Source organism: Vombatus ursinus, unplaced genomic scaffold (assembly GCF_900497805.2).
Source record: "Vombatus ursinus unplaced genomic scaffold, bare-nosed wombat genome assembly UNPS02003292.1, whole genome shotgun sequence".
Classification (NCBI taxonomy): Eukaryota; Metazoa; Chordata; class Mammalia; order Diprotodontia; family Vombatidae; genus Vombatus; species Vombatus ursinus.
Window position 1 is genome coordinate 3,233,354 of NW_020943070.1, and position 24,696 is coordinate 3,258,049.

The window sequence follows — 24,696 nt, forward strand, 5'->3', positions numbered from 1 at the left end:
CATCACCATCACCATCACCATCACCATCATCATCATCACCATCATCACCATCATCATCATCACCATCATCATCATTGTCACTACTACAGAGCCTGGGAAACAGCAAGCATTTGATGCATACTGAATTGGCCTGCAAACATAGATTGTAAGAGCTGGGAATGACCATCTTAGAGACCGTCCAACCCCAGTTTCTCACTTGGAGATGGAGCAGAAGGACATTTGGAGGAGAGAGGGAAAGTGAGCACCTGATTGCTTGGGAGTGTCCCCTCTCCCGGGCTGAAGCTGTGTCCCCAGCACGACTCCTGGGAAGTGGATGCAAACAGCCCTTGATGCGGGGTCATTTAGCCCTCAGGGCGGTGTCATTCTCTGCCCCACACACTGCCCCCGAAGTGCTACAAAATTGGGAGATTTCTCCCATCTACCCACTCATTCTCCTTCTTCCCTTCCTAACCTTGCCTGGCTGCCAGCTAATTCCAGCTGAGGTGCCAGTTAATACAAGCAGGTGGTTTTCCCCTTTCCCAGAAGCAAGAGCTTTCTGACAGGGCTTTGGAACCATCCTTCCCACCCCCAGAACCTTCAGGATTGAAGTGAATTGATCCCTAGTATGATGTATTATAGAGAAAATCCAGGGCTAGGAGCCAGAAGACCTGGCTTTCAGTCCTGGCTCTGCTGGCCAACTTCCTCTGGGGCTTTGGTTAAGTCACCTCCCCTCTGTGGACCTCAGTTTCTATCTCTGTAAATAAGAGATTGGAATTAGAGGTCCTCTACTAACCCTTCCATTTCTCACTTTCTGTGGATCTCTGTGTCTGGGTCCTTTTCTAGCTCTTCCATTCTGTGGCTCTAATGGTGGAATTTCAGGCACAGTGACAGTAAAGAGGGGAAGCTTTTCAGGAGGGGGCAGGGCAACCTGCCTCGTGTCTTCGGAATAATGGTCTATTCTGCCTGTTTTACTGAAGCATACAGCAGGAACCTGCAAGTAACAACCCTCTTCAACTCCCCAAATAATTCTGAGGGCTGAGCCCACACCCTTGCCTCCTTACCGTTATTCTCCCACCCCAACTCCCATACCCTCAGCACTAATAGCCGCTGCAGCGGGGTGGTGATGACATAGACTGGCACAGAGGAGTGATGGTCATGTTTCTCTGCTGTTGTAACGAGGGGTGGGCGGCGAGGACACGGACACCCGGAGCCAGGAGGGGCTGAGGGAAGGGGGGTTGGGTGGGGAGACGGTGGGGAGAGTTTCTCCCAGGGAAGCTGCCACCACTTGAGCTGTTGATCTCTAAATTACAGCGCTGCCTCTTAAGCCTGGACGCCGGCAGCAGCCGCACTGTTGCTGTGGCAACTGAGTTGTCCTGAACCGGGGAAGTGTATAAACACTGCTACAGATACACAATTAGATCAACAAGAAGAATAGAACAGAAAATAGAAACTCCCAGCCTTCCATAATTCTGGGCCAAAATGTTACTGGGAGCCGTTGCCTGGCCTCCTCCTCCCTGCCCACCCTGGCCCTGCTGGGGGCAGAGACTCGGCTGGCACCAGGCAGGGCCCGGGGGATGGAGAGGTCCTTTGGCTGCCTCCTTCTGTGCTCCAGACAGATGGGGGAGTGAGGGACAAAGGACGTGTTTGTCATGGCTGAGGCAGCCTTGAGGGGAAGGGGCTAACTGTCTGTGCTTTCACTCCCATGGCTCCCCCAAGTTGTGGCCAGGTCACCTCTCCATCACCCTCATGGACACCAGCACCTCAGCTGCTACTTCCCATCACCATCATCATTACCATTGTTCTCATAGTTGTCACCGCCACCATTGTTACAGGCATCACTGTCATTATCACCATGGTCGTCATCCTCTTGTCACCATCATTATTACCACTGTCCTCATGGTCATCATTGTCACTACCACTAGCAACATCATCACCATTGTCCCTATGAGCAGCATCACCATCTTTGTCACCATGACCACCATGTCTCCTGTCTCTGTCACCATCACCACCATCACTATCTTTGCCTTTGTCAATGTGACCGCCATGTCTCCTGTCTCTGTCACCATCACCACCATCACTATCTTTGCCATTGTCACCATGACTGCCATGACACCATTGTCACCATCTTTGCCATTATCACCATGACCACCATCTCTGTCACCATCCCTGCTATCACCATTGTTATACCCTCTATCACTTCTCCCTCCTGGGCTTGTTTGCTCATTTGTGGAAGGGGGATCTCAGAGTCCTAAGGGACTTCAGAAGGACGTCATCTCTTCCCCCCACACCGTAGCATGATACCTTTGCATGACATCTCTAACCAGCCATTGCTTCTTTAACCTCTTCTTGGACTCCACATTTAGCAGAGACCTCTCTGTGTCTTGAGTCACCCACTTCCCTTTGGAAAAGCTCTTGTTGCTGGGAAGAACTCATATTGAGCTGAAATCTGTCTCTGTGAGGTCCTGTTAGCCCAGCCCTGGCCTCCTGGAACCAAATCTAAGCCCTGCCTTGCCTTCCGCCCAGAGCCTTAATGTAGCGGAGAAAAGACATTGGATTTGGAATAAATAAAAACACGTGGGTTCTGTTGTGGGCACCGGCATTTACCAGCTATGTGGGAGAAAGTTGGAGCTGGATTCGACCTTAGGAACCATCCTATCCGACTTCCCAGCATTAGAGAGGCAGGAAACGCAGGCTTAGAGAGAAGGGGGGACTTGGTTATCCCAGGCCACAGAGGCAGGAAGGAGCAGATCCCCAACTCCCCATCCAGGGCTTCCTTCCACTCTACATGTCACTTTTCCCTCAGAGCCTCCATTTCCTCATCTGTGAAATGGGGCTGATAACTGTTGTGCTGCTAACACATCTCACAGGGCTTTGCTTCAGAAAGCAATTTGGAAACATCAAATCCCTAGAGAAACAGGAGCTATTTTTATCCAGTGAGATAATGCACATCCAAGTTCCTTCCAAATACCACAGCATTGCACACAGGCAGGGGATTTATTAGCATCACTATCATTTTATTATCTTTCTGTTCGGTACCCCTCAGCAAGCATTTATTAAGTGCCCACTATTACGTGCCAGGCACGGGCTTGCTGACCCCTGGGGATGCAGATACAAAAGGGATATAGCCCCCGACCCTGCAGGAGCCCATGCCTGACTGAGTGTCACTCAGAGAGTGACTTATTTTGGGAACCAACCTGTGCTTTCATCCACGTAGAGTACTTCCAGTGAGGAAGCGCCCTTCACCAATTCCCCGTCACTTACCCTACAACGTAGAGTCTGAATAGAGGCAGCTTGGCAGAGCAGTGCATACAGCCTTGGGCCTGGAGTCAGGAAGACCTGAGTTCAAATCCAGCCTCAGACACCTACTAGCTGTGTGACACCGAGCAAGTTACTTAATCCTATTTGCCTCAGTTTCCTCATCTATAAAATGGGGATTAATAATATGGACCTCCCAGGGAGGTTGTGAAGATCAAACGAGATAATATTTGTGAAATCGCTTAGCGCGGTGCTATATAAATGTTAGTTGTTGTTGTAGGGTTTTCTAGAGCATTGAGAGGTTATAGGACTTGCTCAAGGTCACACAGCCAAACCATCTTCCTGGCTCTGAGGCTGACTCTGTTCACTCCACTGGGGGACATCTCCCTCCCGGCAGATGACTGTGGTTCCTCCTTTCGTTGGCTAACTCTCATTTCTCTGCTCCCCTAACGTCTGGCCACCGTATCTCTTCTCCAGGTCCAGCGCCATCCCAGGCGGTGAGGACAGCCACTGGAGCTCTGCCCGGGGCGGGATGAACGGACACAGCCGGAACGGGCAGCCCCATGCCCCCCGGCGGAAGCGCCGCAACCGCTTCGTCAAGAAGAATGGCCAGTGCAACGTTTACTTTGCCAACCTCAGCAACAAGTCCCAGCGTTACATGGCCGACATCTTCACCACCTGCGTGGACACGCGTTGGCGGTACATGCTTATGATTTTCTCCGCCGCTTTCCTGGTCTCATGGCTTTTCTTTGGCCTCCTCTTCTGGTGCATTGCCTTCTTCCACGGCGACCTGGACCCCAGTCCAGCCCCAGTACCCGGACCCGCTGGAGCAGGCCCCGGGGGAGGCGGGAGCCCACCACCTGCGGCTGTGAAGCCTTGCATCATGCATGTGAACGGCTTCCTGGGAGCCTTTCTCTTCTCAGTGGAGACTCAGACCACCATTGGCTATGGCTTTCGCTGTGTGACGGAGGAGTGCCCATTGGCTGTCATGGCTGTGGTGGTGCAGTCCATCGTGGGCTGCGTCATTGACTCCTTCATGATCGGCACCATCATGGCCAAGATGGCGCGGCCCAAGAAGCGGGCCCAGACGCTGCTCTTCAGCCACCATGCTGTCATCTCTGTGAGGGATGGCAAGCTCTGCCTCATGTGGAGGGTGGGCAACCTAAGAAAAAGCCACATTGTGGAGGCCCACGTCCGGGCCCAGCTTATCAAGCCGTACATGACAGAGGAGGGTGAGTACCTGCCCCTGGACCAGCGGGACCTCAATGTGGGCTACGACATTGGGCTGGACCGCATCTTCTTGGTGTCCCCCATCATCATTGTCCATGAGATCGATGAGGAGAGCCCCCTCTATGGCATGGGCAAAGAGGAGCTGGAGTCAGAGGACTTTGAGATTGTGGTCATCCTGGAGGGCATGGTCGAGGCCACGGCCATGACCACCCAGGCCCGCAGCTCCTACCTGGCCAGCGAGATCCTCTGGGGCCACCGCTTTGAGCCCGTGGTCTTTGAGGAGAAGAGTCACTACAAGGTGGACTACTCACGTTTCCATAAGACCTACGAGGTGGCCGGCACACCCTGTTGCTCGGCCCGGGAGCTCCAGGAAAGCAAGATCACGGTCCTTCCTGCCCCTCCGCCACCGCCCAGTGCCTTCTGCTATGAGAACGAGCTGGCACTCATGAGCCAGGAGGAGGATGAACTCGAGGAGGACGTAGCTGGCCTGGGGCTGGAGGGCGGCTCCAAGGAAGATGGCGGCATCATTCGCATGCTGGAGTTTGGGAGCCACCTGGATTTGGAGAGGATGCAGTCCACCCTGCCCCTCGACAACATCTCCTACCGCCGGGAGTCAGCCATCTGACCTCCTGCCCTCCCGTCTAGCCCTGTGTCCCCCTTGTCACCTCAGGCCCTGATGTACCCCCATTCCCTGACCCCTTGTGGGAAGATCCCCCTTTCTAGACAGGAGAAGGACCAGCAGACCATGAACATTCCCTCCCTCAGTATCCATGGGACAAACGCTCCTCCCTCCCAAGGACAGAACCCACCCAGGCCATAGGAACCCTTCTGGTGGCCACCTGGGGCCATGAGAAATGAGTGTATGAGCAGGAGTCTATCCCCCTTGCCTTCTCACTTCAGTGCTCAAGAATTAGACCCTGACAACAGGGAAGACCCTATCCCTGAGTTCTGCCCAGTCAACCATTCCACACCGTCTACTGCTGTGGGCCTGACTCCACTTGGGCACCCAGAACTGCCCAACATGGCACCCTTAGGCCCTTCCAGGACATGCCCCCAATTGCCCTGGAGAACTTTGGGAAGGTTCCTGGGACAGATATGGGGGCAGGAGGCTCACACAGAGGCCAGGGCTGGAAGGCTGGTTGGGGGAAGTAGAAGGAAAGGTTGACCTTGCATGTTTGTGACCTGTCACACATCCTTTTGTAAATATATACATATATATATATATATTATATATATATAAAGACAAGAAAGATCCAACCCAGATTCTTCAATTTCCAGGGGCGGGATGGGGAGATGAAGCCAGGCCCCTCTTCCTCTCCCTCATGGACTGGCTATTAGAGCCGGTGGTCCTTGGGCTATCTCAGAATGAGGCGGTGCCGACCCAGGAGGCCCCCAGGGACAGGCCTGGAGTGCCACTCCCTTCATGTGCCAGCCCCACCTCTGCTGGTCCCCCAACTGCCCACTCTCAGCTTCTGCCCCTCCTCTCTACCCTTCCAACACACACATCTGTACAATGGGATTTTTAATTATTTTTAATAAAGTATCCAATCCTCTTGGAGCCACATGGACCAAAAGGAGAGGGAGAAAGAGACCTAGAGTATGAGAGGCATGTCTACCATCCTCCTGGGGGCTTGTTTGTTGGGAACTGGGGGGAGAGGGGAGGAAGAAGGCAGAGGCAGGAGGGGTCAATAGGATGTAATAATAATAATAATCCTTTCCATGTAGAGGCAGCAGGGTTTGTGGAAGGGGAACTGGAGACAGAGAGAGAAGACCTGGCTTTGATTCCTAGGTCTGCTTATTCACTGTGAAGATCTTAAGGAAGCCACTTCCCGGCTCTGGGACTCAGTTTCTTAGAATTGAGGAATTGGAAGGAGCCTTGGAGACCATCTTTTCCAACCCTTACCTGGGCAAGCATAACTAACCAGCCTCTGCTGAAGGGCCTTCAGTATCTGGGAACTTACATGTCCCTCTAAGGCAGCCTTTTGGACAGCTCCAATGGGGGGAACTTTTCCTTACTGGAAACTCGATTTATCTTTGCATATCTCCCCATGGCTTTTGGTTCTGCCTTCTGGGGCCAAGCACATCAAATCCAATCCCTCTTCCATATGGAAGCCTTCCAAATGCTTGAGGCACATCTTAGGGCTCCTGGGAGCCTCCCTTGCTCCTGGCTCATCATCCCCATTTTTTTTTTTAGGCAATTGGGGTTAAGTGACTTGCCCAGGGTCACACAGCTAGTAAATGTGAAGTGTGTGGTCTGAGGCTGGATTTGAACTCAGGTACCCCTGACTTCAGGGCCAGTGCTCTATCCACTGCGCCACCTAGCTGCCCTATCATCCCCATTTTTTGTGACGGATCCTTAAATAGTGGGATCTCAAAGTCCTTTACTGTCCTGATTGCCTCCCTCTGGACACTGCAATGTGATGCCCAGATGTGTATCCATTTTCAAAGCAAGGGGCTTTGCCTGGATAATCTCTGAGGTCCCTCCCAGCTCTGTGTCCTGAGGTTCTGCAGTTTCTAGCATGGACGAAATGCTTTCATGTTTGGAAAGGGCTTTGCGTCGTGCCTGATATATAGCAGGCATTTAATAAATGCTTGTTCCCTTTCCTCCCTAACCCCTTTTGATCCCTATGAAATAGTGTTTTGGGAACTCACGTTTCTAGGGCCCTTTTCTCACCACAATCCTGGAGGCAGTAGTGTGCGAGATTGTGTCTCCATCATATGGATGAGGAAATTGGGGCACGGGGAGAGGGGAAATGACCCCACCCTAGGGAAGACTAGAAAGGGATCCTGTAGGACTAGAGATTTAGAGCTGAAAGGGACCTGAGAGGTCATTAAGTCCAGCCCCTTCTTTTTACAGATGAGGAGACTGAGTCACAGAGAAGTGAAGGGGTTCATCAAAAGTAAAAATTGAAAGTATCTAGGGGCAGCTAGGTGGCGCAGTGGATAGAGCATTGGCCCTGGATTCAGGAGGATCTGAGTTCAAATCTGACCTCAGACACATAACATTTACTAGCTGTGTGACCTTGGGCAAGTTACTTAACCCCATTGCCTAGCCTCTCCCCCCAAAAATGAAAGTATCCTTGACCACAATAAGCTTATGTTCTATTAAGACAGACCGCATATATAGTCAAGGTAATTTGCAGGTGAAGGGTTGGGAGGCACTTTCAGCTGGTGGGGAGTGTGGGGAGGACAGAGAAGGGCTTCATGAAGAAGGTGGTGCATGAGCTCATAAAGAATCTAGGTATTCTTAAGAGGCAGAGGTGAGAAGGGAGGGAATTCCAGGGGTGGGGGACCACTTGTGCAGAGGCAGGATAGGGCATACACATCTCTCTAGTGTTATTTGGCTTATCTACAGAGCACTTTCTTTTTTTTGTGAATATCTTTTTTTAAATTAATTAATTTATTTTTAGTTTTCAACATACATTTTCATAAGATTTTTAGTTTTAAATTTTCTCACCTCCCTCTTCCCCCCCAAGATGGCGTGCAATCTGATATAGGTTCTAAATATACATTCATATTAAACATATTTTCACATTAGTCATGTTGTAAGTAAGAATTAGAACCAATAGGAGGAACCACCAGAAAGAGAAAACAAAACACAACAGGAGAAAAGATAGCAAATAGTCAGCTTCGATCTGCGTTCAAACTCCATGGTTCTTTCTCTGGATGTGGATAGCATTTTCCATCATGAGTCCCTTGGAGTTGTCTTAGATCCTTGCATTGCTGAGAAGAACTAAGTCTGTCAAAGTTAGTTATCATACAGTGTGGCTGTTACTGTGTACAACGTTCTCCTGGTTCTGCTCACTTCACTCAACATCAGTTCGTATAAGTCTTTCCAGGTTTTTCTGAAGTCTGCCTGCTCATCATTTCTTATAGCACAATAGTATTCCATTACATTCATAAACCGCAACTCGTTCAATCATTCCCCAATTGATGAGCATCCCCTCAATTTCCAATTCTTTGCCACCACAGAAAGAGCTGCTATAAATATTTTTGTACATGTGTGTCCTTTTCGCATTTTTATGGTCTCTAGACCTAGAAATGCTATTGCTGGGTCAAAGGATATGCACAGTTTTATAGCTCTTTGGGCAAAGTTCCAAATTGTTCTCCAGGATGGTTGGATCATTTCACAACTCCACCAACAATGTATTAGTGTTCCAATTTTCCCACATCTTCTCCAACATTTATCATTTTCCTGTTTTGTCATGTTAGCCAGTCTTACAGGTGTGATGTGGTGCCTCAGAGTTGTTTTGATTTGCATTTCTCTAATTAATAGTGATATAGAGTATTTTTTCTTATGACTATAGATAGCTTTAATTTCTTCATCTGAAAACTGCCTATTCATATCCTTTGATAATTTATCAATTGGAGAATGACTTGTATTCTTATAAATTTGGCTCAGTTCTCTATATATTTTAGAAATGAGGCCTTTATCAGAGACGCTGGCTGTAAAAATTGTTTCATGGCTTTATGCTTCCCTTCTAATCTTGGTTGCATTAGCTTTGTTTGTGCAAAAACTTTTCAATTTAATGTAATCACCATCATAATCATCCATTTACAGAGCACTATCTCAAGCAAACCCTTGGGGGTGAGCAGTTCAAGGATTCTACAAGCAGTTAGTAAGCTCCTGCCCCGTAGAAATCTGGGTCTTTTCTGCAGAAGACAGCCCAGAAAACACTCTGGAAGCGAGAAGGAGAAGGCAGGAAGACTAATTAGGAGGTTGTTCCAGCAGCCCAGGTGACAGAGGATGAGGGTCTGAATGAAGGGCATTGGCCATGAGAGTGGAGAAAAGGAGGGGAGATGTTTTGCACTGATTGAATATAACAGTCCAGGGTAGTTGAGGATGCCATGAATCTGGGTGACTGGAAAGACGGCAGCACCTTTGGAAGAAATAGAGAGAAGGGGAAGGGATCTGGGTTTAAGTGGGGGAAATGATGAGTTCTGCTTTGCAGATGTTCAGTTTGAGCTGCCTACAGGCTATGCAGGTATTGATAACTGGCAAACAGCTGGAGAAATGGACCCACAGCTCAGGAAAGAGATAATGGTTTGGTTTGTAGATATATGAGTTATCTTAGGGTGGGATGATAACTGAACCCAGGGCAGGAGATCCTATCACCAATGGACTGACCTTAATAGAGAGACTCAGACACCCATATTACAGATGGAATAATAGAGAAGTGAGGGGACTAGTTTGAGACAAAGCAAGGACCAAAGGCAGACAGCAGGCTGAGCTGACCAACAGCAGAAATAAGTGTACCACCAAGGGCAATAGAATAAAGGGTGTAAGGAGCTGGAGAAGTCACTTCTGGTAGGGAAGGGGGTGGGAAATCAAGGTAGACTGCCTGGAAGAGGCGGCCTAGTAAGAGAGGTAGACTTTCAATAGGTGGCAATAAAGAAACAGGAACAAGAGCCAGACAAACTGGTGTGAGTGAGGAGATCCGGCCAGGGAGGCAGCACTCGGCCATTAACACGGCAGCAGAGATGGACTGATCAGATTAGCAGGCTGCCACCTTGGAGGCTGGAGATCAGGGCCCTGTTGGGACGGGAGCTGAGTGGGCAAGTCATGAGCGGACGGAGCAGGCCTGGACAGACTAGAACAGCCCTCATGCCTCAAGCTCAGATGTGACATTCCCTGTTATAAGCTCCCTCCCACTTCTGCCGTTCCCTGTTCTAAGCTCCTTCCCAGCTCTGCCATTCCCTGTTCTAAGCTCCTTCCTAGCTCTGACTTTCTATGTTCTAACATCCCTCCCAAGTTCTGACCTTCTCTGGTCTAAGGTCCCTCACAGCTCTGACATTCCATGTTCTAAGCTCCATCATAGCTCTGACATCCCCTGTTCTAAGCTCCTTCTCAGGTCTGACATTCCCTGTTCTAAAACCTCTCCCAGTTCTGACATTCCATGTTCTAACATCCCTCCGAAGCTCTGACATCCCCTGTTCTAAGCCCCCTCCCGCCTCTAACGTTCCTAATTCTAAGACCCCATAGAGGAAGGCTAGGAACCAAGACAAGGCGGTGATTGGCTGCTCAACTGTCTTCTAAGTCTTTGAAGAGCTGTCACATGGAAAAGTGATGGGATTTGTTATTTGTCCCCAGAGGTCAGAATTTGGAGCAACATGGGGGGATGGGATCGAGTACAAAGCGCAGATTTAGGATGTCAGGAAAAACTTCCCTAAAAATGGGAGCTGTCCCAAAACAAAAAGGGCTGTCATGGTAGGTAGTGAACTCCTTGTCACTGGAGGTATTCAAAGCCAACGTCCTTGTCAGGGCATTGTAGAGCAGCTTCTTGTGGACACCTGGGGTTCATCTCTGGGCTTCCCTTCCTCCTCCAGGATTCGGTGATGCTAGGCACTCCCTGGCAGGTCTTAGCAGCTGACATCTTGAAGAAAGCCTCTTCCTACTGGGAGGGACAATTTAGAGCAATGATAAGTAAGGAATAACCCTAATTCATGTTTAGGTAGTCTCTCCCCACTCCCCCCAGGTCAGGTCTCTAACATTCAGCCTCTGCCGCCGTCGTTGCTAATATCAGCAATAAGAACAGTGACATCTCTATAGCCGTTAAGATTCAGAAAGTGCTGTCTGGCCTCATAATAACCCTATACGTTGGGTACTTAAAAAAAATGATGCCTCATTACTATAAATGCATTGATTTCCCAATATATCCTGCCCTCCCCTCATTGAGTCATTCCTTATAAGAAATTTTTGGGGGGGAAACCAAGAAAAAAATAGCTCCAAATTGGCAAAGCCTGACAGTAGAATGTACTGAGTGTTCTGCACCCATAGCCCCCCACTTCTGCAAGGTAGGTACAGTTTTTTACCCTTTCTCTAGGGTCAGGTTTGATCACTGTAAATCTGCAGTGCTCTGTTGAGGTCTGGAGTGCAGGCCTGCAGGACCGGCTGTGTGCCATCCAAGAGCCAGCCTTGCTGAGGTACAAAACCACCCCCCTTCTTCCCCCCAGCCCCCAAGGGGTCCACCTGGGGATGGGACAACTGGAGCAAGAGCACAATCTGTTTCTCCAGCTCCGGAAGCTTTTCTCAGAACCTCAGAGATCATTCTGCCCATTTTCCAGAGGGGAGCCGCCTTGCCCAAGGTCCCACACAGCTAGGAGGTGTCAGAGCCAGGTCTCAAGCTACGTCCCCCTACCTCTGCCATCTTCCCATTTCCATCTAATCTGCCTCTCTCCAGCTATTGACACAGCCAGGTGATACCTTCATGCATGCTAAGGCTGGGTGGGCGGCCCGGTGGGCGGCACATTCCTGCAGCTGTGAAGGGAAGTCAGCCGTACGTGGAGTCATCAGAATCAGGAACCCTGGTGCCTACGGTGGCATCTATTAGACCCACCGATGCTCCTCCCGCTGAACGTCCATCTGACTCCCACCTTCCCAGAGAACCCAGTAGGGGCCAGAAAGCCAAGGTACCAACCAACGACCCAACCAATCAATCCACAAGCATGTTTTATGCACCTCCCCCCCATGTGCCAAGCTCTGTGCTAAAAGTAAAAATGAAATAGCTTACAGCCTACCGAGGAAGACAATGGGCTCGCATAGAGATACGCGGGGAATGTATACGAGAGAACGATAAGGTCTATCGTTTCAGGAGGGTGGGCGCTAGCAGAGGAGTGATCAGGAGGGATTTCATGAAGGAGGCGGAGCCTGAGCCGAGTTCTGAAGAAAATGAGGGAAGAAAAAAAGGCAGGAGGGGAGAAGGAGAGTGTTCCAGGCGGCAGCAAGTCATGGAGATAGGAGATGACGGTCATGGGTGAGGACCGGCAAAACGGCCAGTCTGGGTGGGTCGGGCAGCGGAGGAAGGGAAGTGAGGTATAATGAGTCTGGAAAGGTGGGCTGAGACCAGACTGGGAAGAGCTTTACATGCTAGACAGAAATTGAGGTTTTATCCTGGGGATAATAAAGAGCCACTAGAGTTTACTGAGTAGGAAGTAACACCTGTGCTGAGAGAAAATGCAAGACAGTGTGGGCTAGTGGATACAGTCCTGGACTTGGAGTCAGGAAGACACGAGTTTGAATCTCACATCAGACACTAGCTATGTGACCCCTGAGGTCTCAGTTTCCTTATCTGTAAAATGAGGGGGTTGGACTTGATGGACTCTTAAGACCCCTCTGGCCTTAAATCTGTTATCTGTCCTCTGACCCTGTGAAAATGTGAGGCAGGGAAGTGCCAGGCCCAAGATTCCTTGACCTCCTCTTGAGAGGAGAAAGGATTGGGTTGAAATGGACGGTGGCTCCAATCTACAGGAGTCCCAGGAGCCAGGGGTCCTTCCTGAGAAGGGATGGGATGTTCACCCAGTAATCTAAGAGGAATTGAAATTCTTATACATATTGAACATATATAGGTGCACATCTGTGTATACATACATATGTGTGTATGTATATATGAAATTATATATACATACACACACACACGTGTGTGTGTGTGTGTGTGTGTGTGTAAAATACTTTCCAATAGGTATATGTATGTCTGTGTTTGTTTGGGAGTGGGAGCCGCAGAGCTTCATGGGACAGGACCCATCCATCCCTCCCTAACGAGCTCTATGATGACATCATCCTTACATCCTTTACCAGGATGACCACTGCCCCTAGCTCCTTCAAGCCCATCTCTTACGAGACGGACTCTGGTTCCCTCCTTTTCCTCTCCCTTCTCTGGACGCCCTCCAGTCTGCCAACATCTTCCCCATCCTCCAGACAGAGGTGGCCTGAAAAAAGCGGAGGACGGTGGGACCATCGTCTCCCTTGCACCAAGGCTTTCTTAATGTAGTCTGAGGTCACTCTGGCTTCGCAGGATTTAGTTAGAAAGGGACCTCAGAGATGGGCTAGTTCAGAGAGGTCGTCCGCAGGGCACTGCCAGATGTGGCCTGAACCAGGTGAAAATGTACTTGGGAATTATTTAACAGAATAAATTCAAATACAATAGAAGTGAGATAATGTTAACATGTGGTTTTCTAAGTCAATTTGCAGCCATGGGAACCTTAAGTATAGGTTGGTGGCCCCGTTTCTATTTGAGTTTGACACCTCTCATCTGGTCCAGTCGACTCATTTGACAAAAGAGGAAACTGAGGACACCCAGAAAGGTGACTTGGCCAGTCATATCTGTAGTAAATAACAGAGTCAGGATTTGAACCCCGGTCGTAGCCTCATAGATATGCAGAGGACATATAGTCCAACTTTCTCATTTTACAGATAAAGAAACTGACGACCATAGAGTTGAAGGGTCATAAAAGTCCTCATTGTCAGAACAGGGATTTAAACCCAGATCTCGTGATTTCAGAACCACTAGGCAACACTGCCCCATCCCCCCACCAGTGCATGGTGTTGATCCTCCCTAGAACAGTGTTTGTTAAACAGCGAGCCTTACCTTAGCCTACACAGAGGCTGTCCAGGGCTCCCTCCCTGAGAACAAGGCCCTTCAGTGCCATTGAGACAAGGCTTCAGAGGTAATGAGCTCCCCGTCGCTCGAGGGCTTCCATCATCGGGGATGCTGCTTGGCCAAGGCTGTGCAGAGTGGTCACCGTGACCTTTGAGATGCCTCCCCACTCAGAGTCCCTGGGGCTCTGTGAGGGCAGAGCTAGGCGGGAAGACGGCAGACAAGATCCTCAGCAGGGGGGCCCGCAGGGACAGATTAATGAGGGGGAAAATGAAAGGAATGAATCTCCAGGTTGCCTTGGCTCAGTGACAATCAGGGAGAGGAAGGACGGGGACAGTTTCGCCCTGCCGTGTTTGCAAGGTGGGAACTCACCAGGGGAACGGAGCTATTTCTGGGTACATCCAAGGAGGCGGCAAGAGAGGAGGGGAGGGGAGGGGAAGGATGGGGGGCAGGGGAGCTCATCCCTTAGACCTGACAGGGGACAGGAGGGGTCGAGATGCAGGCAAGTCAGACCATGGGCGATGGATTGTGTCAGGGGACTAGCCCAAGGTCACTCACATAATAAGATGCTAGACCCAGAGCTGGAAGGGGCCCCGAAGACCATTGAATTGAATTCCCTCATTTTACAGGTGAAGAAACCGAGGCCCAGGCAGCGGAAATGACTTAGAAATTCATAGATACATAGACAGAAGGGATTCCATTCCAGAGGCCACTGAGTCCAGGTGAGGCCTAGAGAGAGGCATTAGCTTGCTCAAAGTTACTTGGGCACCCAGCTGGTGCCAGCTACCAAAGCCAGGATTTGAACCCAAACCCTCTGACTCCGAAGTCAGTACCTTTAAGGTTTCTCCCGATTCTAAGTCTAGGATTCTTCGACCTTATCTGGGTGACTCTGAGTAAGTCCTTTCCTAAGGGAGGCAGCGTGAGATCAAGGGGAACGGACCAGTTCAGGGGTCTGAGGGCCATAAATTATGAAGCCCTGAAGGATTGTCCCCATTTTACAGATGAGGAAAAGGAAGCTCAATTCTGTGTAATTCCGTTTGTTAAGCACATGACCTTGGGCTGAGTGTCAGGGAGACAAAAAAGCAATCTTGATTTTAAGGAGTTAACATTCTTTCCCCAAATGCACCTGCAAAAGGAATGTGGAAAGCTAGACCTCACAGCCCACCTTGCCCAACCTTTCCATTTTACAGATGAGGAAACCGAGGTCCAGAGAGGGGAAATTCTTTGCCCTAGATCGCCTAAGCTAGTTTCGATGCCTGGACTGGAACCCAGGGCTCCTGCTTCGCCATCCGTTGTACGGCTGTGTCCCTCTCTCCAAGGACATCACGCATTCCCTGGGGACAGAGAACCCCCAAGACTCAGAGACCCTTGCCGGCTCATTGAACCTTGCCTGGGCTTCTGTCTAGCCTGGCTGTGACTGCAGCGCCGCCTAGGGGCCACCACAGCCCCTCCAGCTGCTCTGGGCTTTGGGGTGGGGAGAGATCACAGAGACAGCCCTGGAATGAACCTCAGAAACCGTCTAGTCCTAGCCTGTCATTTTACAGATGAGGAAACTGAGGCCCAGGGAAAACGAGTGATTCTCTCTCTTTTTCGTTTTACGGGGCAATTGGGGTTAAGTGACTTGCCCAGGGTCACATAGCTAGTAGATATCATGTATCTGAGGCCAGATTTGAACTCAGGTCTTCCTGATTCCAGGGCTGGTGCTCTATCCGCAGGACAACTGATTCTCCAGAGGTTTTTTTCTTCTCCTTTACCAGGCTGAGATGAGACAATGTTTGTAAAAGTGCTTAGCACATAGTAGGTGCACTATAAACGTTTATTCCCTCATACAGACAATAAGTATCGGAGGTAGGATCTGAAGCCAGGTCTTCTGACTCCATGGCTAGTGATTTTTCTTACACTCTGCCATCTAATTACCCCCTAATTTTACAGATGGGGAAACTGAGGCCCAGAGAGGAGAAATGACTGAAGATCATGGATTTTAGACTTAGAGCTGGGAGGAACTTGAGAGACCAACTGAGTCCAACGTCTTCATTTTACTGAGGAGGAAACTGAGGTCCAGAGAAATTAAATCACTTGTCCAAGAATATATGAGGAGGGGCAGAGGCGGGATTTGAACCCGGGACCTCTGACTCCAAATCCAGTGTTTTCCTGACTACCAAGGAGTAGCCCTTCCCCAGCTTTCCTGACTCCTCTCAGGGAGAGGACGATGCTTAATCAAAGGAAAGGCACAGGGGGACACCTTATGGGATGTCCCAAGTCCCAGGAGACATTTGGTAGTGTCCTTGATTAGTGAGTATGAGAGATTGGGGCAGAACCGGCTTGCCTAAGCACAAGGAAAGACCACAGGTAAGGGGGGGGAATGACGTCGGCTCCTTGAGGGTAATGACAGAATTACGGGCCAATCAATCAGCAAGCATTTATAAAGCACCTACTCTGTGCATGCACGGAGGATACAGAGTCAAAAAAAATGAGAATGGTTCTTGTTTCCGTTTTATAATGGAGGAAACATGGACCCATATCTATCCCTAAATCCCTAAATCACCCAGTTTCTGCCTAAATGATGGGGAACTCACTGCCTTCCAAGGCAGCCCACTCCACCTTGAACAAGCCCACGCCTTTGGAAGGCAGCGCACGGTCCCTCCTGGGTCTTTTTCTTCTCCTTACCCAGGCTGCCGCCTCCGCTGTAGCGGAACCTCTTAAGGAAAGAAGTCCCAAGGACACGACCTCCCGTATGGCCAGAGGGAGGATCTTAAGATGCGTGTCTGGCCTAGCCCCTCTCCTGCTCAACAAGCTTCCGTGGCTCCTCCTTGCCTTTCTAATCAGACACCGACGTTTCTGTTTGGCATTTAAAGCCTTTCACAATCTGGCTCCGACTGATCTTCCAGGCTGATGACACATTCCTCCTCCTCAAACTCTCTGTTCCTGTCAAACTGGCCTGTTCCCGGGCTGTTCTCTGAGCACAACATACATCTCCGACCTTGGTGCCTTGGTACAGACTCTTTGCTGGAATTCCAAGGCTCTTTCAAGGTTTGGGTGAAATGCCACCTTCTTCAGGAGGTCTTCCCTGATTTCCCAGATTGTTAGTGTCCCCCTCTCTGTTTTGTCTGAAGGAGAAATGGGAGGAGAGAGATAAGCTCTAGATCAGGGGTTCTTAAGCTGGGGTCCATGAATTTTTATTAATATATATGTATACATATATGTACACATGCATATGTGTATATATAAACACACACATATATTTATGTACAGATGGATTGTTAGATGGCTAAATAGATGGATGGATGGATGGACAGACGGACAGATGGATGGATGGATAGATACATCGATGGATAGCTAGCTAGCTATATTTTAATATAAATCTTTCCTTTGTAATCCTATGCATTTTATTTGCTGTTTTTACCCATGATTTGAAGAAGGGGACCACAGTGTTTCACCAAACTGCCAGAGGGGTCCAGGACAGGGAAAAGATGGAGAAACACCTGAGCATTGTCTGTGATTCTCTGACATTGAGTTCTGTTTTGGAATCAGGGTCCTAGCTCTGCCACTCCCTTCCTGTGTGACCTTGGACAAGTCCCTTCCCACTCTGGGTCTCAGTTACCTTCTCTGTGAAATGGGTATTTTCATCCTGCCCAGCCTGCCTACCAAAGTCATTTGGGAGGATTGATGGGCTCGTGTGCATGAGAACAATTTGTCAACTGGAAAGCCTCGGCATCAAGGGAGTGGGCTGTGATTCTTCTTGGCAAACCTGGGTTCCGAAAGCCTCTGCCAGGAGAGCGTGGATCCTGGCAGGTCCGATGCTTGGGAAAGCCTTTGGGCCCAGCCCAGAGATGGAAGATGTCTTGGTTGAGGAGGAGGGGCTGAGATGAGTTGGGAGGGATCCGTCACCAGGCTGCCCGCAGAACAATGAGTATTTTTGGCCACAGCCTCTCGTCAGACTGCATCCGAGCAGTGGGGGTCTGCACTGACAGAAGCACGGACCCCGTGCTGCGGCAGCAGGTAGCGTTGGCAACAGGGATGCAGCGGACAGGAAGACAGATTTAGCTTCGTGTGCTTGAGAGCTGGAACACAGTGTAGAGATATTATAGTCCAACACTCCTCCCCTTTCATGCCGAAGATGTAGAATGAGATTCTGGAGTCAGAAGACCTGCGTTCTGACCTGACTTCTGTTGCAGCTGTAGAAAGTCAGCTTCTCCAGGTCTCAGTTTCCTCACTTGTAAAATAAAGGATTTGGACAAGATGTCCTGTGAGGTCTCTTCCAGCTACCACGTTCTGCTCCCCATTCCCCACGGGGGCCCTCTTCTCCCCTCCCCCTTGCCTCTTCCATGTATCTAAGACTCCAAATCCCCCATATCCCCCGATCTATCTGGACCTAAACCTGGGATCCTATAAAGACCGGAGTGGGGATGTAACTTGCCCAGTGTTACCTAATTTGTCACTGGATTCTGCAGTCATTTTCAGTTGTTTGATTCTTCTTGACCCCATCTGGGGTTTTCTTGGCAAGGATACTGGAGTGGTTCATCATTTCCTTCTCCAGCTTATTTTACAGATGAGGAAACTGAGGCAAGCAGCGTTAAGTGACTTGCCCAGGGTCACACAGCTAGTGTCTGAGGACCTGCATCAGAATGCTGGGCTTCAGATCCTGACTCTACCCTTTACTCCCTGTGTGACCTTGAGTAAACCTTGTTTCTTAATCTGGGCCACAGGTTTTTCCTCTGTAAAATGAGGGGCTTCTACAGTCTCTCACAACTAAGAATAACAATCTTATGATGGTAAATTGAGGGTTCCTTCCACTGACTGCACAAATACCTGGGTTCAAATCCCAGCTCCCCCACTTACCAGTGATCCTGAACATGTCACTTCCTTTAATCTGTAAAATGGAAATAAAAAACAGTGTGAACTTCCTACCTCATTGTGTTTTTATGACAATCATGTGAGATAAGTGTAAAGCAGAAAAAAAGTTAAGAAAATCATTTTCAAAAGCAATACCAAAATACCAGCTCCTGCTTTAGTCAGTAATAATAATGATAATAAAAGTAGCAGCAAGCCAGTAGTGATTGCCAGTGATTGGCAAGGACATCAGATTCAAGGTCGGAGGACAGCTGCCTTCCAACTCTACATCCTGTGACTTTTAACTTGTCAGATTACATCTCGTCTTGTGCCTCAGTTTCTTCAACTACAGAATGAGGTTGGATCAGATTGGCTTCTGGGGTCCGTTCCGGCTCAAGACCTCTGAATTTACAGTCTTCCCAGAGGCATGACTCAAACCCAGGTCCTCCTCCCTCTTCTCTCCTCCTTCCCTGGCAGCTTCTCTGCCCACTATGCTAAGCTCCTACCACTTTGATGCTAACAATCCATAGACTATTTCTAGAGAAACTACTTTGCAAAATTCGGGTGTTTTGTTGTGCCAAGAACTTTAGTGCTAGTACAGCAGATTCTAAACAAATACTTTTTGGTTGTTTAAAAAAAAACTGTAGGAGTTGGAGGAGATGACCTTTAAAGGCCTTTCTCTCTTTGGGTACTAAAAGAACAAATTTCTTTTCTTCACGCCTTCTCACTGGAGACTGCACTACCTCATATGGGCCACAAGGGGGCAGCACGAGTCCTGTGCAGAGCTGTCAAAGGTTTATAGCATCCTTAAGCTTGATGCTAGATGGATGAGGAATGGAGAATAAATATCACGGCAGGGAGGGAGCTTAGAGCAGAGATGGACCCTAGGATACAAAATGTCAGATGGGAGGGGGAGCTTAGGATGGAGAACGTCAAGGATAGGAGGAACCTTGGAACAGAGGATTCAGAAGTGGGAGGGATCTTAGAACAAAGAATGTCACAGCTGAGATGGACCCTAGGACACAGAATGTCAGATGGGAGAGAGAATTTAGAATGGAGAATGTCAGAGTTGGAAAGGGCCATAGAACATGGAATATATCAAAGACTGAATAGACCTTGGATCGTGGAATGTTACAACACAGGGTTTATGTCCCAATTTTGCCACATCCTCTCCAACATTTGTCATGTTCCCTATCAAACACAGGTGCAAAATGAGGTTTTTTTAAAGATTATTTTCATTTGTGTTTCTCTAATCAATAAATATTTAGAGCACTTTCAATGACCATAAATTGTTTTGATTTCTTCATTGGAAAACTGCCTGTTCATACCCTTTGACCATGGGGGAATGACTTAGAGATTTGAAAAAGTTCTTTATATATTTGAGATATGAAACCTTTATCTGAAAATCTGTCTATACATTTCCCCTCCCCCCCCAATTTTTTGCTTTCTGTTTGATCTTGGCTACATTTGTTTTATTTGTTAAAAACTTTTAAATTTAATGTAATCAAAATTATCTCTTTCATGCCTCACACTGTTTTCTATTGCCATCTGTTGTTTCTTCATAAATTGTTTGCCTTTCCATAAGTCTGATAGATAATATGTTCCACTTTTTTCAAATTTTCTTGTAATATTTCTCTTTATATCCAGGTCATGTATCCATTCCATTTTGATCTTATCTGAGTAAATGGTGTAAGATATTGGTCTATACTCAGTTTCTGCCAGACGGCTTTCCAGTTTCATCCATAATAAATTCTTATCCTCAAAACTCAAGTCTTTACACTTGTCAAATACGCTTGTCAAATTACTACATTTAATGCTGTAAATTGTGTATCTACTCTGTTCCACTTATTGACCTTTATATTTCTTAGCCAGTACCAGATAGTTTTGATCATTATAGCCTTATAATATAGTTTAACCTATAAACTTCCTTCCTTTACACTTTTTTCATTAGTTCCTTTGATATTCTTGACTTTTTGTTCTTCCAAATGAATTTTTTAATTTTTTTCTAATTCAGTAAAATAAATATTTTTTTTGGTAATTTAATTGGGATGGAATTGAATATATAAAGTATTTTAGGTAAAATCATTTTTATTATATTGACCCTTCCTACCCATGAACAATGAATATTTTTCCAATTATTTAAATCTGATTTTATTTGTATAAAAAGTTTTTTATAATTTTGTTCCTATAGTTCCTGGGTTTGTTTTGGCAGGTGTACTCCCAGGAATTTTATACTATCTAGAATAATTTTAAATAGGGTATCTCTTATTATCTCTTTTTGCAGGGTTTTGTTTGTGATATATAGGAATGCTGATGATTTATGTAGATTTACTTTATATCCTGCTGCTTTGCTAAAATTATTAATTGTTTCAACTAACTTCTTAGTTGAGTCTTGGGGATTTTCCAATTCATTGCTGGTGGAACTGTGAACTGATCCAACCATTTTGAAGAGCAATCTTGAATTATGACCAAAGAGTTATTAAACTGCCTATACCCTTGGACCCAGCAATAGCACTACTAGGTCTGTTTCCCAAAATGATTAGGGGAAAAGGAAAAAACCCATATGTTCTAAAATATTTATAGCTCTTTTTGTGGTGGCAAAGAATTGGAAATTGTGGGGATGCCCATCAATTGGGGAATGGCTGAATAAGTTGTGGTAAAAGATTGTGATGGAATATTCCTGTGCTATAAGAAATGATGAGCTCGATGATCTTAGAAAAACATGAGTAGACTTGCAAGAAATAATGAAAAGCGAAATGAGCAGAACCAAGAGAACATTGTATACAGTAACAGCAACATTGTTTCAAGAATGACTTTGAGTAACTAAATCATTTTGACTATTATAAATACCCAAATACACTATAAAGGACATAAGAAGGATGATGCTACCTGCATCCAGAGAAAGAACTGATAAATAAAAGTATGTATAGTATGTATTTACATATATACACATATACATATACACATATACATATACATATATATACATACATATATACATATTTGTGTCTAATTGTAACCATCTCTAGGGCCAGGGAGGGAGGAAGGAAAAAAGAGGAAAAAAAGAAAGCTACCTGATTATTATATATTTAAAAGGAATATCAGATTTCACATAATAGACTTGCAGTTTAACGTGCAATCATCTTTTTTCCCCTATTCTACTATTTTATTTTTAAATAAATTTTCCCACTATTCTACTGTTTTATTTTTAAAGTTTAGAATGAAATAAATAAAATTGAAAACAAAACAAAACAAACAGTAAGATTGTATTTTAGATCAGTAGAAAAGGGAATGTTGAGGGGAGCTGGCATCAACCCCTAGTCCAGCCCCCCTGTGCCCTCCTCCTTCCCCCCAGGCGCTCCATCTTCAGCCCAAGGGCCCTGGGGGGCCTCCCACGCAGCCCCGAAGCAGGCGGGGCCTCTTCCCCTCCCCTCCCACGAACATACCTGGCGCTCACACCACCTGGCAGTCAGGGCTCCCCAGCGTTTTCCTTCCTGGCAGCGGGTGTCTCAGGAGGAGCTCTGGGAACCTGGGAGCAGGAGGTCTGATCCCTGCTCGGTCCCACCCTGGGCCAGGCTCTAACCTCTGCTGTGCGGATTGGGGAGCCTGGGTGTGGTCCCTTCACCCACCCCCCCCAACTAGCCCGCTGATTGAGGACCAAAGACGATCAGATTTAGAGCTAGAACGGACCTCATTTTGTAGAGGAGGAAATTCAGGTCAGTGAGATTGGATTACTCTCCCAAGGTCACACAGGTAGCAAGCGTCAAGGCTGACTTCAAACCTCGGTTCTATCACTGCAAGATTTTTAACTTTTCTGGGCCTCAGTTTATCCAATTGACAGATAAAGGTTAGAAAGGGGCAGGGTGCAAGAGTAAGATTCTGGGGTTACAGGGACCCATTCAAGTCCTGGCTCTGGCACTTGCCACCTGGGGGTCCTTGGGACTTTTCTTCCCTGGGCCTCAGTTGCCTGATCTGCAAAATGAGAGTTGAAGTAATTAATCTCAAAGACCCCTTCAGGTTCCGAGACTATGAAATTATAATCTTTAAGAGTCTTTCCAGCTCCAGATTCTCTCTGCCCAGGTGGCCAGGTGCCAAGAGAACCTTACATGCAAAAGCAGGTGATCCCCAATGAGGCTTTGTTCAAGAGCCTCCCAATCCAAAATATCTCCCACACTCTTGTCACAGTGCTCCTCATTTAATATGCAACCCTCTGCCCCAAGAGTAGTAACAGTAACAGCTTCATTTCTACGTCATCTTGAGATGTGCAGAGCACTTTCCTCCCATGGGACGTGGAGTGTAAGCACTGCTATCCCCATTCTACAGATGGAGAAATTGAGGCTCCTTATCCCTCATCCCCACAGTGGATGTGTCACCTTGACCTCTCTCTTCAGACTCTCAGTATAGTATTCATGGTGTGAATTACCTTCTCCGATTAAACAGTCAGAAGTCTTAGATAGTCCAATAATTTGTTTTTCCAATGAGATATTTCACATTGTTTTTTAATTTTTCATTCTTTTGGATTTGTTTTACAGTGTCTTGATTTCTCATAAAGTCACTAGCTTCCAATTGCTCTCTTCTAATTTTTAAGGAAGTATTTTCTTCAGTAACCTTTTGGACTTCCTTTTCCTTTTGGCCAATTTTGTTTTTTAGGGCATTCTTCTCCTCATTGGCTTTTTGGACCTCTTTTGCCATTTGGCAAATCTTTGGTATTTTTTTGGGTCTCCTTTAGCAAGCTGTTGACTTGTTTTTCATGATTTTCTTGCAAAACTCTCAGTTTTTCCTCTACTTCTCTTACTTGCTTCTCAAAATCCCTTTTGAGCTCTTCCAAGGCCTGGGACTGATTCATGTTCTCCTTGGAGGCTTTGGATGTAGGAGCTTTGGCTTCATTATCTTTTTCTGGTTGTATATTTTGATCTTCTTTATCACCAAAGTAAGATAATATAGTCTGACTCATTTTGTGCTGCTTACTCATGATCCCGGCCAATTACTTGAGTTTTAAATTCTTCGTTAAGGTAAAAGTCTGCTTCCAATGTGGAGAATGTACTGTCCCAAGCTTTGGGGGTTTGTACAGCTGTTTTCAAAGATACTTCCAGGGACCTGAAAATTTTCAGTTCTTCCAGGGTGCTATGATAAGGAGCGAGGTGTTTTCCCTCCACTGCCACAAGAAGCTTCACCACACCGGCATTCCTCTTTGCCCCAGGACCACCCCTCAGAACTGTGACCCAGATCTAAGCACCGGTAATGCAAGAGATTCCTGCCTCAGCACTGGCAAAGAAATCCCTGCAATTCCCTTCTGATCAGCCACTTGATTCCCCCTCAGCCTGTGGGCCGGAAGCTCAGGGAACAGCCGTGGCCCCTGGGGGCGGCTGAGACGTAACTCCTTCTCTCACCACAGTCACAGACTTTTCCCACTGACCTTCCAAGTTGTCTTTGGCATTTGTGGGTTGAGAAGTCTGGAAACCGCCACAGCTGCCAGCTATTCAGTTCTCTGAGGCTTGCTCCAGGGTTGCTGTGGCCTGTGCGCCCATGACAAACTGCGCTCCTCTCCCCGCCCGGCGCAATATATCTTTCCGACCAACCATCCAGACTGTCTTTGGCTGGAAATTTGTTTCACTCTGTCTTTTTGTGGGTTCTGCTGCTTTAGAATTTGTTTAGAGCCATTTTTTATAGGTATTTGGAGGGATTTGGGGGGAGAGCTCCCAGTCAGAAGTCTTAGGAGTCATCTGCAGGAGAGAGGAAGGAAGGAAAAGGAAAAAGAAGGAATGCTGAATTCATCAAAGGAAAAGAGTAGGGGGGATTAGTAGTTTGAGGGGAGGGAGGGAACCTACACTTCTTGTCCTTTCCTAAGGAAGCCCCAGAAATCCTGGCCAGGAAAAGAGAGAAGGGAATATACCTCCATCCTTGGTTAGAGAGGTGGGGGACCATGGGTGCATAACATCACATGCCCTGGGCTGACACACAGCCCACATGCCAGTTGGTTTGCTTAACAAGAGAGGGGAGAAAGGCATCTTCAGATATGATGTAATAT

General features: G+C 47.5%; 1 protein-coding gene across 1 annotated transcript; it reads left to right on the forward strand.

Annotated features, from left to right (window-relative positions):
* The first annotated feature begins 200 nt into the window (after window positions 1-200).
* KCNJ4 (potassium voltage-gated channel subfamily J member 4) lies at window positions 201-5,604 on the forward strand. Its single transcript, XM_027874176.1, has 2 exons — window positions 201-237; window positions 3,712-5,604. The coding sequence occupies exons 1-2, from the start codon at window positions 203-205 to the stop codon at window positions 5,087-5,089; spliced, it is 1,413 nt and encodes a 470-aa protein (XP_027729977.1). The 5' UTR covers window positions 201-202; the 3' UTR covers window positions 5,090-5,604.
* The last annotated feature ends 19,092 nt before the right edge of the window (window positions 5,605-24,696 follow it).